At 38.2% G+C, this 14,917-nt stretch overlaps 1 protein-coding gene and 1 long non-coding RNA gene across 10 annotated transcripts in view; one reads left to right on the top strand and one right to left on the bottom strand.

The window, feature by feature from the left end:
• The window catches only part of NDUFS1 (NADH:ubiquinone oxidoreductase core subunit S1), a 28,322-nt gene extending 20,170 nt beyond the window's left edge, over positions 1-8,152 (top strand). For all 8 annotated transcript variants that reach the window (XM_070241700.1, XM_023622483.2, XM_070241699.1 and 5 more), the window contains 5 exons: positions 2,952-3,106; positions 4,435-4,610; positions 5,179-5,313; positions 5,424-5,496; positions 6,948-8,152. In XM_070241700.1, coding sequence (XP_070097801.1) covers positions 2,952-3,106; positions 4,435-4,610; positions 5,179-5,313; positions 5,424-5,496; positions 6,948-7,039 — 631 coding nt within the window. In that variant the 3' untranslated portion in view covers positions 7,040-8,152. The remainder of the gene's footprint in view (positions 1-2,951; positions 3,107-4,434; positions 4,611-5,178; positions 5,314-5,423; positions 5,497-6,947) is intronic.
• Positions 3,232-14,917, bottom strand: part of LOC111768810 (uncharacterized) — a 33,495-nt gene continuing 21,809 nt past the window's right edge. The window contains exons 1-3 of one of the 2 annotated variants that reach the window (XR_011428400.1): positions 12,698-12,989; positions 11,765-11,979; positions 3,232-4,720 (exon numbers count right to left, since the gene is read on the bottom strand). This is a non-coding gene — a long non-coding RNA (uncharacterized lncRNA). Of the gene's footprint in view, positions 4,721-11,764; positions 11,980-12,697; positions 12,990-14,917 lie in introns of those variants that run through there. The other variant, XR_011428399.1, reaches the window with a different exon arrangement.

Here is a 14,917-nt window from a genome sequence, read left to right as displayed (position 1 = left end):
CCATTTGCAATAACATGGATGGACCTTGAGGGAATTATGTTAAGTGAAATAAGCCAGCAAGAGAAGGATAATCTGTGTATGACTCCACTCATATGAGGAATTTAGAATTATGGACTAAGAACAGTTTAGTGGATACCAGGGGAAAGGTGGGGTGGGGGTTGGGCACAAAGGCTGAAGTGGTGCACCTACAACACGACTGACAAACAGTGTGCAACTGAAATTTCGCAAGATTGTAACCTATCATTAACTCAATAGAAAAAAAAAAAGAATGTCCTCCTGTGGTTAGAGATTCTTTATAAATATAAACTTTAATGGCTATTTAGTATCATGTGTATGTATAATTTCTTAGCCGTTTTCTTCCTGTTAACGTGGATTGATGCTAGTCTTTGTTTATAAATAATGCTGTGATGCCCAGGTACCTCTGAACTTTGGATAATCTCCTTTGGGTAGATTTCCAAAAGTAGGACTGTTGGAGTGAACAGGATAAACATTTCTAAGGCTCTTAATGCTTATTTCCAACCTGTTTTTAGAAAAAAATTTTAGAGAGGTTGTACCAGTTTTACATTAGTGAATGAGTTTTCCCATTTCACCTAATCATTTCTACCTTAAGTAGTTTTCAAATTCTTCAAATTGTTTAAGGATTGAGGCTAAACACTTTTTTAAGTATAATAGACAAATTTTTTCAATTTAAAAGTGTTCAAATGCATTCTTAAACATTAATTTCAATGTTCTATTTCTCCTGATTGGTTTAATTTGACCTTGTAGATTGTTATGTAAGCATTTCTTTAAACTTTGTATTTTTTAAATAGAGTTTATTTTCATTGACCACCTCTAGATCCTTTGTAGCCACAATTTTTACTTTCTTATTTTTAATTCACTTTTGCATTCATGTCTTTATTCTTACAGTACTTTTTTCTGAATGGGTACCCAAATTAATGACTTTTTAAAAAATTTCTGAACATCTAACTGTCTTTCTGATTCCTTCTCACAAGTGACCCACTTGACTAGGTACACAAATCATAATCTTTTTTCCTTTAATAGTCAGTATTTTTTCACCCTTTCATTTGATAATTTAGAGAGGATCTCGTCTAATCTGAATTTTATACATGATAACCTGATTTTATATATGTATGTGTGTCTGTCTGCCTGCTCACCCTTTGGATTCCTTACTTTTGATGTCCCAAAATTCTACCAGAATGTAACCAGGTCACACTCGTTTGTTGTTCACTACCTTTGTCTGGGAATATCATAGATGCTGTCCATTTTCAAAGTGAAATTTTTGGATCTGTTTTTTTGCTCTTGGTTTAGAAAAAGCTCATTGGTTTACTTTTACATTGTTGTTTGCTCTCATGCAGAAACTTCTGTTTGTTATGCTTTTGTTGGCCTTTCAGACTTTTGGCTCTTCTCTTTTCTCCTATTTTTTCTCACTTCCTTTTTCTCTGTTTAGAGAATATTTCTTAAATTATCTTCTATCATTTTGTGAGTTTTCATTTTAGGGAGCACTGACACTGTTGTAATTTTTAATTTATTAGCTTTGTTTTTTATTTCATTTCATTCTCATCACAAGATTTCCTTTTCATGAAAGTTTAGTTTATTAGGACATATCTTTTAACATCTTTTGAGAACATGAAACAGATATTTTTAAAATTTGTATTTCTTATAGTAAGTCTGTTTCAGAGTAAAGCACATTTTCTAATTGGAGAATCTTTCCATCGGCCCTATAGTTCTTTTGTTTACCTGTCATTTTCGAAGAGGCAAACTCAGGCGTACTCAGTTTGTTTTCTAAGATGCAGTGGGCTCATTTATAAGTTAGTGTGTCTCTGCCCGGATCTTTGTGAGAGAGAGAAACCTCAAAGCTTAGAATAAGGAAAATTAAGAAGAAAACTGGTGGGGTGGGGGAAGAGCTGAGTTTTGAAATTGGGAAGTATGAGTCCTTCAGCTTTGTTCATTTTTAGGATAGGTTTGGCTATTCTAGGTGCTTTGCATTCCATATGAATTTTAGGATCAGCTTGTCAGTTTCTGCAAAGAATTCAGCCGTGAACTTTGGTAGGGCTTGCATTGAACCTGTAGATCAGTTTGCAGAGTATGGCTACCGTAACAACATTGTCTTCCGATCCGTGACCGTTGGATGTCTTTCCATTTATTAAGGTCTTTAATTTCTTTCAGAGTTGTTTTGTAGTTTTCATTGTACAAATCTTGTGCTTCTTTTAAATGTTTTCTAAATATTTTATTCTTTTGATGTTGTCGCATCAGAGAGTTTGACAGAGCAGCAGCATGTAATGGGAGTTGGTTTGACTTGCCCTCCTCCCTAACAAACAGGTGAAAGACCAGCTGGCTTTATGCACAGTGGGCCCTCTGGAGGGCTGCTGTTTGTAGAAAGAGAGCCAACAGTAGCACACTAGAGCAAAGACTCCCAGGCACTCAAAGCGCAGCTATCCCGGGCCTCTTCTCGTGAAGATTATTCTCCGCTTACGGAAGAAGTGTATGTTCACAGAGAAAGTTCTGTCAGGGCCTACACCAGTGTATGAATTACAGTTTGCTCAGAATTAGTTTCACGAGTGTTTACTTTCTCCCTTTTAGTTTTCAAAATCATCTAATTTTTCTCTAATGACTGTATTTGGCTTATCATGTGTTGTATGCCTTACTGTATGGAAAAGAATCAACTCACAACAATTGTGATTGGTATAAAGTTTCGAGAATTACTCCTTAAATATGACCTCATGAAGAGACAGTGCCCTAAGCATCTTGTTTCTTTGGCTGCTATTCTGAAAACAATGGAAGACTGCTCGCTCTGGTTTTGACATCTGCTTTAAATGGGTGAAAAACGTGAGGTAAGGGAAGGTCTGTGACAGTTTTGAGGGAAAGAGACTAGGTATCATTGCAAGAGTCACATTGAATTTTTTGTAACGAAAACACTGCTGATATGCTAAAAGTCCCTAATTGTTTCACAGGATTGCAAGTCAAGTAGCTGCTTTAGACCTTGGCTATAAACCTGGGGTAGAAGCAATTCGGAAGAACCCTCCCAAAGTGCTGTTCCTCCTGGGAGCAGATGGAGGCTGTGTCACCCGACAGGATTTGCCAAAGGACTGTTTCATTATTTATCAAGGTAAGGGGCATTGTGACACCGAAACAGAAGAGAGAGTACATTTTGTGTATTCGAATCAGTACAGCAATATATTTAGTGGATTGAATACTTTCCATTCAGGAATTTCCCACACACACAGCCCAGTATTTTTTTAAATCAAATCATAGGTTTTATTTGTTACATAGTTGATATTGCTATTAAGAATTATTACCTTATGTTCTTTAATAACAAAGAACTAGAAGAAACCTAAATGCCCGCAGTAACAGGAATGGTTAAATTATGGTTATTTATACAATGAAATATTAATGTAACATTAAATGCAGCTTTTCAAAGAATATTTAGGGTTATTATATAATCAGGAGAAAGCACTTTTTATCAACAGTGTAAAAAGTTAAAAAATCATAAGTCCTGTGTTGCAGGGCATTTAATGAATTATATTTAACAGTGCCCTTTTGGTTTTTTGCAGTTGACTCATTTTCTTGAATTCTCATTCATTATAAATGTAATCAGGTTTCTCTGGAATAAAATGGAGTTCAGAATAATCCAGGATATTTTACAGAGAAAAATATTACATAACTTTCCACTTCATTTTACATATAATCAGTATAAATTCATAATAGGCTTTTTGCCTTGGCACATAAAAAGCATTATATAATATTTTCTATCTTTAGTTTGATGAAGTTAAACCAAATGCATAAACTAAAATCCTGTCCCTAGTCTTATCCAGAGATAATCACTGCTGATGGTTTTGATACGCATGCTTCATACATTTTCCTGTGGCTATACAAACATGTACACAAATGAGATGAAACTTTGTTTATTGTTCTGTAGCTTTCTTTCATCTAACTCATTTCTTTTTTCTTCTAGCAGCTTTCTTAAACTATTAATGAGTGATGTCTTTCAGTATACTGTTTTCCATAATTTTCTGTTTATGCCCTTTTCAACATTATTACTGTCATATTATTGTACACTTTTCGTTCCTTCACTATTTCAGTCTACTTTACGAAATTTCGCTAATATACATCTGAGCATTTCCACTTTGTAATCATCAAGAGAAATAATATACCTAGTTGCTCATTATATACGTTTGTATGATATTATACATATTTCCATATTTGTGAAAAATAATCTGGGAAGATACATACTAAATGTGTTAACAGTAGTTTTCCTGGTGGGTAACGTGGGCTTAATTTTTACTCCAAATACTTCAGTACTATATGATTTTAATTTTTAAAACACTTTTGTAATTTAAAAAATGGGATTTAAAAAGGATGTATACTATGTTCGTGTGTAATACCTAATCAGTTTTTTTACTAAAATGTAGTTTGCCGTTTTCCGTCTTTTCATAGGACATCACGGTGATGTTGGAGCTCCTATAGCTGATGTTATTCTCCCAGGCGCTGCTTACACAGAGAAGTCTGCTACTTATGTCAATACTGAGGGCCGAGCTCAGCAGACTAAAGTAGCTGTGACACCTCCCGGCTTGGCAAGAGAAGACTGGAGAATCATCAGAGCCCTGTCTGAGGTACTTGCAGTGATGCTGCTAGCTGGACGTTTGACACGCTAGCTTGTCGGGATGGTTTTCAGAGTCAAGGAAGATGCAAGTCTGAGACGCAGAGATGATTTGAATAATCTCTGCAGGAAAAATGTGTTCAGAAGATGGGGATTTGAAATTAGTATTTTTATTTTTGTCTTGTCTTTTGCCCAAAAACACTCTTTTCACTCTCTTTACTTTAAAAAGCATCATGAGATTTGATATAATAATATACAGTTGTCTGGTCTGAAACTTCGTATGTGATCAGTAACAGGTTAGCAGAAGCATTCATATTTAGCATAGCATTATCTCTTTAGTCATTTATTTCATAATGAGCCTATTTTCTAAACATACTAATGTACCGACAGCTGTTTATGAATTAGTAGAAGTTTTGACAGTTGTGTTCCACACTTACCCAGTTGCTTAATGTACATGTTAATGGACACCAATAGATTTTTCACTAGTACTGCATCATTTCACTATAGTTGCAATTATATATTAGTTGAAATTTTTAAGTTTTAAAGCTCTATGTCAATTTTGGGGACCTGATATCTTATAGATTGCAGGTATAACTCTCCCATACGATACTCTGGATCAAGTAAGGAACAGATTGGAAGAAGTCTCTCCTAATCTTGTTCGATATGATGATATCGAAGGAGCTAATTATTTCCAGCAAGCAAATGAGCTCTCCAAGGTAAAAACTTGCCTAAATGCAGTTTTCATTATTATGAAATCATACGTATCCTCTGGTGTAACAGTACTAGTTTTAATACTATTATTGATCTCTTACTCCTGTTTTTGCAGTTAGTGAACCAGCAACTTCTTGCTGATCCGCTTGTTCCACCTCAGCTAACGATAAAAGACTTCTACATGACAGGTATGCACTTGTCAGCATGACTGCCGAATGAGAAGGGCGGTCAGGAATGAGGTCACCTAAGTTAGCATTACGATTCCAGCCTGTTAGTGGTAGTATTTGATATTTCTAATCTTTGAAGATTTTCAAACACCAGAACTAATATAATTCTTATTTTCTGATTTTACTCTAATTTCTTTTGTTTCTGCAAGGTAGGTGGAGTTTGAAAATCCAAGAAAACTTAACAGATTTTAAATATAAAATTTTACTATTGTATGTAAAATGACTGTGTAGCAATTTAGGGAGAATTTTTCTAAGTGACAAACACCTGTGAAGGTTTTTCTGAGAATTACAGTAGAAGACTCAAAACACTCGAATGTGCAAAGGCTGAACAGAGCTGAGGAAAATCGTGAGGGACGGTTTTAAGGAATGCAGTCTAACTGAGACCTGTTTACTGCAGCTCTGGCAACGCTTGATCTGACATCTAGGTTATGAGGTAGTTGACAGATGATTTTAAATAGCTTTCTGTCTAAAAGCAGATAGGAGTATAGTTTTAAATTTTTGGTATAGTTTGTATCTGAGATTATTTTTCATAGGCTTTTTAGTTATGTTATAAAAGTTACGTTCATTGTAGAATACATCCCTAAGCCCAAAAGAGCAAGGAAAAATCACCTGGGTCCCCCACCCAGAACTAACTACATTTAGTTTTAACATTTTTGTCAGTCATCCAGGGGTATACACATATATTATTTATTTAAATGAAAAATGAGATTATTCATTTACTACGGGGTTCTCTTTTGACAGCTTTATTGAAACATAGTTCACATAACATAAAACTTGCCCATAAAGTGTAGAATTCAACAGATTTTAGTAAACATACTCTTTTGTAGTCTGTTTTTCAATAACAATATGTATGTACATTTTTTCCCTATGTCTTTAATAGTTTTCTGTAATATTTTTACTGGTTGCATACTGGCACATTGGCATGGCTGTATGTAATTATTTAGTCAACAGAGGAATACTTATTAAAAGCATTTAGCGAGGCAGCCCTGATGGCCTAGTGGTTCCAGCGCTCTCACACTTGAGCAGCCTGGGTTCGTTTCCTGGTTGTGGAACCACACCACCCGTCTGTCAGTTGTCATGCTGTGGCAGCAGCTCACATAGAACTAGAAGGACTCACAACGAGGACATACAAGCCTGCGCTGGGGCCTGGGGGCAGGGGAGAGGGGGTGACTGGCAACAGATGTTAGCTCAGGGCAGAGCCTTCCCTGCAAAAACAAAATAAAATAAAAGCTTTTATCTAGTGCGGGGCTTATGATCTGAATTTGCTTGTTGATCTCACAAAATTTACATACAGTTGCATAGAGTTTTATAGTCTTTATTTTTTGTTCCTGAATATGTGCAAGAAGAAAGTTTTACTATGTGCTTTTTAAAAGTTGTATTATCAAAATGCATATTTTCTTAATATCTTTCAGATTCAATTAGCAGAGCCTCACAGACAATGGCCAAGTGTGTCAAAGCTGTCACAGAGGGTGCCCAGGCAGTAGAGGAGCCGTCCGTATGCTGAAACGTCTGCTGGGAACCCAGTCTTGCCACAAATAGTTAATGGACGATTATGTTAGAATGATCTCTTAGAGGATCATCTCTTTAAAAACTGTCTGAATGATGTAATATTTAACCTTCTACCACGCTTATTTGAAAATGATACTAAACAAAGGAAAATGATTACTGCAATTATCAAAGAAATTTGAGGTTTCAAAACATTTATGTATTGTGTGTAAACGTTGTTAGTTTAATAAACATACACAGATGCTCTTTCATGTATAAGCATTTGATAATCTTTGTGACAAATACAAAGAAAATCCTTAAAATGTGAATTTGTTTATCTTCATAGATCATTTGTAAAATGGATGAAATAAGAAGAGCTTCCATTAGCACCCACTTTTTTCTAGTGCTGAAGAAAAGATGTAAGCATTCTGTCAAGCTGGATACACAGAAAAAATATATGTAATATAATCATATATCAGATATGTAGCTTGGAAATCTAAGTAATAATAATCATAGTCATGTAGCTAAAGATTATTCAGCTTTGTCTGTGTGCTAAGCACTCTGGTTTTACACGCGTTATCTTGTTTTATTCTTGCTACAGCCCTATCATATAGTATTATTTCATTTTACTGGTGAAGAAACTGAAGCCCAGGGATATTAGATAGCTTACCCGAGGCCACAGCAAAAAAGTCACAGACTCAAGCCTAGTTCTGACTCCAAAACCCATTGTTCTTAACTACAATGCATAATTTCTTCCCATTACTACATATTCTATAGGTTGTTACTTCTGAGTGTTGGTACTTAGGAGTTTAATGGATAACACATTTTTCTGTTTTCTCTTGAGTCTGTTTATATAATGTCATGGTGATTTATGTGACATTTTTCTTTGTAAATAGATTACACATCTACACCCTTGGAATGAGGAAGTATCAAGAGAGAGAATTTACGTCCTCAATGATGTTCCGTATTTATTATATTAACACCACCTGTAGTATTAACTAAATTATTCCAGTAATAGAAGACAAAACTAACAGCTTTCATAATTTCAATTGTCGAAACAAAAAGGAAGCAAAAGTTTTGCAGTTAATCTAGGAGATAACCTAACCCTTTATTAAACTTTTTTCAAAATCTGTGTTCAGAATTCTTTTTTTTATAGTCCTCATTCCTTTCTGCTTTCCTGATAGAACAAAGGATAAGATTTTTAGAATAGTAGTCATGAATACTTTACCTTCAAAAATTGTACAAAATTTGTCACATGTAACAACTTTTTCAGAACTGTTTATCAACTTTAGCGATACATCATGAAGTTATATACTTTGCTTAAGTACTTTGCTTAAAATTCTCAGTTGCCTGAAATTGGACAAATTCTTGCTGGAAGTCTTTGAATTCAGTACAAACTTCCTATCCCTCTCTGCCTTCTTTACCCTTAGCACTGTTGCCGGCCTTGAGGGGCCTACCCCCCCCCCCAGTTTGTTTTACACAGTACTCTTCAGTGAATGTGTATAGACGTCATAGGATTGTTAGGGAATACTGCATTCAGTTGGAGAAGAGATGGCACACGATTGATGGTCCAGGACCCTCGGGCTGCCATCTAGGCAGCACGTGTTGGATTTGTAATTCTGCAGAGAATACCTTGTCTGGGGTAAGTAGCGCTCAAGAAAATTTGTTGGCTTTTACATAAAGTAAACATGAAAATCTGTCTCATGGGCACCTATTAGTCACAAAATGCTAGATATTAAGGTTATTGTGAGCATAAACATTAAAGATGGCTGCTAGGGAAAAGATTCTGAAGAAGAGAAATACATAGAGGAGCGGAATAGCCCAGCTCATGGGATTATAGTTCTGACCAGTGAGGGAGTCATAGTGAGGTCATCTATACAGGCTCAAGCTGCGTCTCTGAATGGAGAAGGCAGTCTGGAAAGACCCTGGAGTGATAACAGCATTTAGAGAGGACCTTCTAAATATGTGCCATTAAAGCTTTAAGTACATTTTATCTAATTTTCACAGAAACTCTGCTAACAATAGGTATTAACTGAGACCCAAGAAATATTAGATAACTGCCCCTGGCTACAGAGACTAGACAAGGGGGTTTAATTAGAGATACTTTTACTGCCCCCGTGTTGCCTCAAATAAAAACCTTTTGGACAGCTATAGAAATTGAACAGATGTATAAAGAAAATCATAAAGCCTAAACTCCATATGGAATGTCCCCAAATTTATTGTGAATTGTATTATAATGAATATGTTAATAAGTAGTATGCCTTGAGCCAGCCCTGATGACCTAGTGGTTAAAATTAGGCAGGCTTTGCTTTGGCAGCCCAGGTTTGGTTCCGTGATGCAGAACCACACACTTACCTGTCAGTAGCCATGCTGGGGCAGCAGCTCATGTAGAACTAGAAGGACTTAGAACTAGAATATACAATTATGTACTGGGGCTTTGGGGACAGGGAAAAAAAGGAAGATTGGCAACATTAGCTCAGGGTGAATCTTTCCCAGCAAAAAAAAAGTATTATGCCTTCTTAACAATACCCACTCTACAATCACTTATTGTTGGTTGCTGAGTTGTTTAAACACTTTCTTGCCCGGTCAGGCAGATCTTGTCCAACTTTGGAAAAGTTACTTAGATTTTAAGATTGTTTCTTCATCTGTAAAATGAGGATAAAAATAGCAATAATTGTACCTACCTCCAACTTCATAGGGTTGTTAGGAGGATTAAGTCAGAGAGCCTATAAAACTCTCATCCTATTTCCTGACACACAGTACTCAATGTACTTACTAACTGAGGGCCATCAGTATAGGAAAATGCATATTCAAAGTTTTGCTGACAGTTTTAGGAGGTTGCAGCTAACCATCCCTGGGAGTCCTTGGGATCCTAAAATTAAAGGTCTCCATTCTAAGTGAATCAGGTGAAAACTCAGTTCCATTGATTGTGAAGGAAAGTCATGCCTAATGTAACCTCCAGCTTATATTTTCCTAAAGAAATGCATTGCTTTCCTAAGGCTCAAAGGAATCAAATGACTTGTCCAAAGTCAGCCCAATCAACAAAATGCTGCTACCACAGACCATCCACCAGGGTTGTGAAAATCAATGTATTACATAGAACTCTGCTTATTTTGATGGACTTTTTACCAGTCACAGTAAGATTTACTGAGTCTGTTGAATTCTAGTCCTTAAAAGAGAGTACTTCTAAGAGCAAAAACATAAAACGGTGCTGTCAGAAGAGGGGAAACTATGTGCTAGTGACAGGGTAGCGAGGGGTTGTTGGAGCCATTGTGCATAGAGGGAGAGGTGGATTCCTTTGCCACCGTCAACCTTGGGGCAGTATAAGCCGACAGCCTTATTGTTGCCCACACAAGTCACCCCAGCACTATTCAAGCTCCCAAGGAGAGGCGCTGGAGCAGCTGAGCAACCAAAGCGGTAAGTTAGGTGTTTTTTTAAATGTTAACATGGTTATTCATGACCGCTGTTAAAATGTCACTAGCAAAGTCATTACAAGCCCCTGTTACCAGAAGCTTGATGTGGCTGTGAAAAGTAGGGTTCGAGCAGAAATTAATAATATGCATGAGTTTGTTGTTAGTTGTTGTTATACACTGTCAAGTTGGCTCCAACTCCTGGTGACCCTGTGAGGGAGTGACATGCACAATGTCCTGTCCTCAGCAGCCCTCCTCAGCTCCTGTAGACTCATGCCTACGGCTTCCCTTATTGAGTCAGTCCATCTCATATTTGGTTTTCCTCTTTTCCAGCTGCCTTCTACTTTTCCAGCATTATTATCCTTTCCAAAGAATCCTGCCTTCTCACCATGTGCCCAAAGTAGGGCAGCCTGTTTTATCATTTTTGCCTCCAGCAATAGTTCAGGCTTAATTTGCTCTAGGACCCACTTGTTCAACTTTCTGGCAGTCCAGGGTGTCTGCAGAGCTGTCCTCCAACACCATGTTTCAAATGAGTCCATTTTTCCTCTCTGCCTTCTTCACTGTCCAGCTTTTCCACCCGTACATAGTAACTGGGAGTACAACAGTGTGGATAATCTTAGCCTTGGTTTCTAATGACACTTCCTTACACATGATCATCTTTCCTAATTCTTCCATTGCTGCCCTTCCAAGTCTGTCTTCTCTTAATTTCTTGGCTGCAGTCTCCATTCAAATTGATGACAGAACCAAGGTAAACAAAATCTTTTAACTATTTCAATGTCTTCATTGTCTACGTTAAAGTTATGTAGTTCTGTTAGTCATGATTTTTGTCTTCTTGATCTTCAAAGGCAGTCCTGCTTCAGCACTTCTCTTTCCTCAGAAGTCATTTCTAGTCATTGCTGCTTTCTGCCAGTAGGATGAGTATGATAGACTGCTTTTTAGGACATTTTGTAAGGCTAATCCTGTCATAGCATGGCTAGACCTTATATTTGTGATTGACTCAACTTTTGGAAACAAGTAGACATGAAAAAAATCTGATGGAGATCTATTGAAATGAAAAATTATGTATATACACATACATGGCCACCTTTTATAAATTATGAAGATAGCTAATAATTTTTTAATAATTTTAGATATCTTAACAATTGCATAGTACTTTTATTAGTTTGCTTATTTAATTTAGCCCGAGAGAGAAGAATGTTAATGGGAGAACTATGACTATACCTCAGGGCTAGACTTCTAAGAGAACAAGGATGTCAGAACAAAACGCCCTTTGCTTAAAGTGCTGTTTGTGGGTTTTACCACTAAAACTTTTTAAAGACTAAAGATTGACTTACCTATGACTGATACTCAAAATCTTTGACATCTTAGGGTCTGGCCCCGTGGCTGAGTGGTTAAGTTCGTGCGCTCTGCTGCAGGCGGCCCAGTGTTTCATTGGTTCGAGTCCTGGGCGTGGACATGGCACTGCTCATCGAGCCATGCTGGGGCGGTGTCCCGCATGCCACGGCTAGAAAGACCCACAACGAAGAATATACAACTATGTACTGGAGGGCTTTGGGGAGAAAAAAGGAAAAAGAATAAAGTCTTTGACATCTTAATATTTTTTAAATAACTGACACTGAAAAGCGTACGATGGTATTGAATATGGTGAATGCATGGTCTAGGACTAGTGATTAGTTTACAGTATTTGAACTGGTACATAAAGAGATCATAAAATGAATCACTTTTATTAATTTTCTTCTTAGAAGCATATAATTTTGGATCTGAAAAGGACTATAGAAGAAAATCTAGTATTACATGTGCATTTTATCTTTGTGGAAATGAAGGCCAGAGAGAATAAGGGGCAGATTTGGGGCAGGTCTTGTGGTTTGAACGAGCTCTTCTGTTTCCTGGTTCAGTGACATCCCCAAGCCTTAAATTCACTCGCGACATAGATCAAAATTTGCAGAGTACCTACTGTGGTCGGGTACAACAATAAGTACCAGGACTGCAAAGAGAAATGTGGTTTAGTTTGTGCACCCCAGAAGCTAACAGTGTAATAAAAGGTATGTAAACATTAATTACAGTAACATCATAGCATGTTCTAATGCAGGAATGTACATAACATGGTGGTGGCCATGGCTGGACCGGAGGTTTCTTAATGCCCAGTGTTAGCCATTATCTAGGGAGACAGACACACTCAGACACTGTACGATACCCACCAAAATCTTAACTGCCCAATTTGTAGACCTAGCAATTCCACTTCCCAGGAATTTATCCTAAAGATATACCTCATGGGACCAGCCTGGTGGTGCAGCGGTTAAGTTCCCATGTTCTGCTTCGGTGGCCCCGGGTTTGCCAATTCAGATCCTGGGTGTGGACGTGGCACCACTTGACAAGCCATGCTGTGGTAGGCGTCCCACATATAAAGTAGAGGAAGATGGACATGGATGTTAGCTCAGGGCCAGTCTTCCTCAGCAAAAAGAGGAGGATTGTCAGCAGATGTTAGCTCAGGGCTGATCTTCCTCAAAAAAAAAAAAAAAAAAGATATACCACATGGATTTGCAAAGACTTGTAGGTAAGAATGGATATTTGCATTATTGTCAGATAAAACAAAAAATTTAAATGTCCATCAATGGAGGCCTGCTTAAAATATTTTTGGTGTAAATCATAAAATGAAATATTATGCAGATGTTTAAAAGAATGAGCTAGATCTCTAAGTGCTGCTGTGTAGAGCTCTAAGATACATACAGTAGTATGTATCTATCTATGTATATGTTTATGTGAAAAGTGTCTCAGCAGATACAAAAAACCTTAATTGTGGTTACCTCTCAGGAGTTCAACTGGTGTGAGGAATAGCATAAAGAAGGATGTCACACCTCTACCACTTGAACATTGGAAAGTCTACAATAAGAATAAATTGCTTTTATAATTTTAAAAAATATTACTTAATTTGTAGCAAAACATTTAAGTTGATGAAAACTAAAAATAGGATACAAAGTGGTGTGCATACTACATGTGGTAGGCAGCCCCTTGGATGGCCCGATCCCTGCCTCTGGGACTCACCCTTGGGTTCTTGCCTTTCCCTAAGTGTGGGCTGGACTTACTGACTCACTTCTGATGAATAGGGCTGTCCCTGCTGAGATTGGGTTTTAAAAAGACTGGCTTCCATCTTGGGCTCTCTCTGATTCTCTCCCTCTCAGATCACCACCTGCCGTGTCGTGAGGACACTTAGGCAGCCTGTGGAGAGGTAAGGAAGAGGCCTACCAGCAACCACACGAGTCAGCAGACTCCTTTGGCTCCCAATTGAGTCCAGATGACTGCAGCCCCAGCCAACAGCTTAACTGCAACCCCATACACTTCTGGAAACTGTGAGATAAATTTTTGTTGTTTTTAGCCACTAAGTTTTGAGTTATTTTGTTATGCAATAATAGATAACTAATATGCTATGATTATAACCTAGCAAAAGCACATGGCAGAGTGACCCACATCCAATGACAGATCCATGTGAGAGTATAAAGACATGGCCATCTAGACCCAATGGGTGAAAGTTCTGAAGGGCAGTTGTAACTTCTGAGTGCTCTGTTGGGGTGGCTGAGGCTGTCATTGGGCAGCATTGCAGCTCAACTTTTCCCTCTGCCCACTCCTGCTTTCTCCCCATCCTGTGCAGGTGTTGACGGCCAGGGAACTCCTTAATAATATTCTGCACACTAACCTCTACTGAGAGTCCGCTACCTGGAGAATTCCAATCCGTGACAGCCATCCAGAATACCTGTGGATCCTGGGTGCTGCTCAAACTATCACTGTGTCTGAGCCAGCAAGAAGGGGGTGAGGAAGTGGAGGAGAAGCACTTAGCGTTTTATGGATATGACTTGGAAATTGCATCACTTCCGCTCGCACACCATAGGCGAGACTTGCAGCCACATTCACCTGCAAGACAGGAGGCTGGGAAACGTAGCCTCTAGTTGGACAGCCATCTACCCGACTAAAACAGAGATTCTAGAGAAAGTGTTCTAGTTATCTTTTGCTGTGTAATAAACCACCCCAAAACTTAGTGGTATAAAACCTCCATTTTACTATGTTCATGAGATTCCATAGGTCCAAAATACGTAATGGGCACAACAGAGGTGGGGGCAACTCTTTTCTGTTCTGTAAGGTTAGAGCCTCAGCTGGCTGACTGGAATATCTAGGGATGACTCAAAGAGCTGAGGGCTGGGGCGGCTGTGGCTGGAGGCCTCAGCGCCCAGGTGGCATCTTCACTCACGTGTGTGGCTCCTGGGGTGGAATGGTGGAAGGACAGGTTCTGGGATGGGATTGTCTTCCAGAACATCTCCTTGTGGCCTGTTCAGCATGACAGTCTCAGGATAGGTGTACTGATATGGTGGTTCAAGGCTCCAAGAGCAAGATGAGGGAGGAAGCTGCAGGCCTGTAATGACTTAACCTCAGCAGCTATACAGCATCCCTTCCACTGTACTTTGTGGTCAGCCAGGCTCAGAGCCCACTCAGATTCA

The sequence above is a fragment of the Equus caballus genome, chromosome 18 (genome assembly GCF_041296265.1).
Source record: "Equus caballus isolate H_3958 breed thoroughbred chromosome 18, TB-T2T, whole genome shotgun sequence".
NCBI classification, from domain to species: Eukaryota; Metazoa; Chordata; class Mammalia; order Perissodactyla; family Equidae; genus Equus; species Equus caballus.
This window is presented reverse-complemented; position numbering and strand designations above follow the sequence as displayed.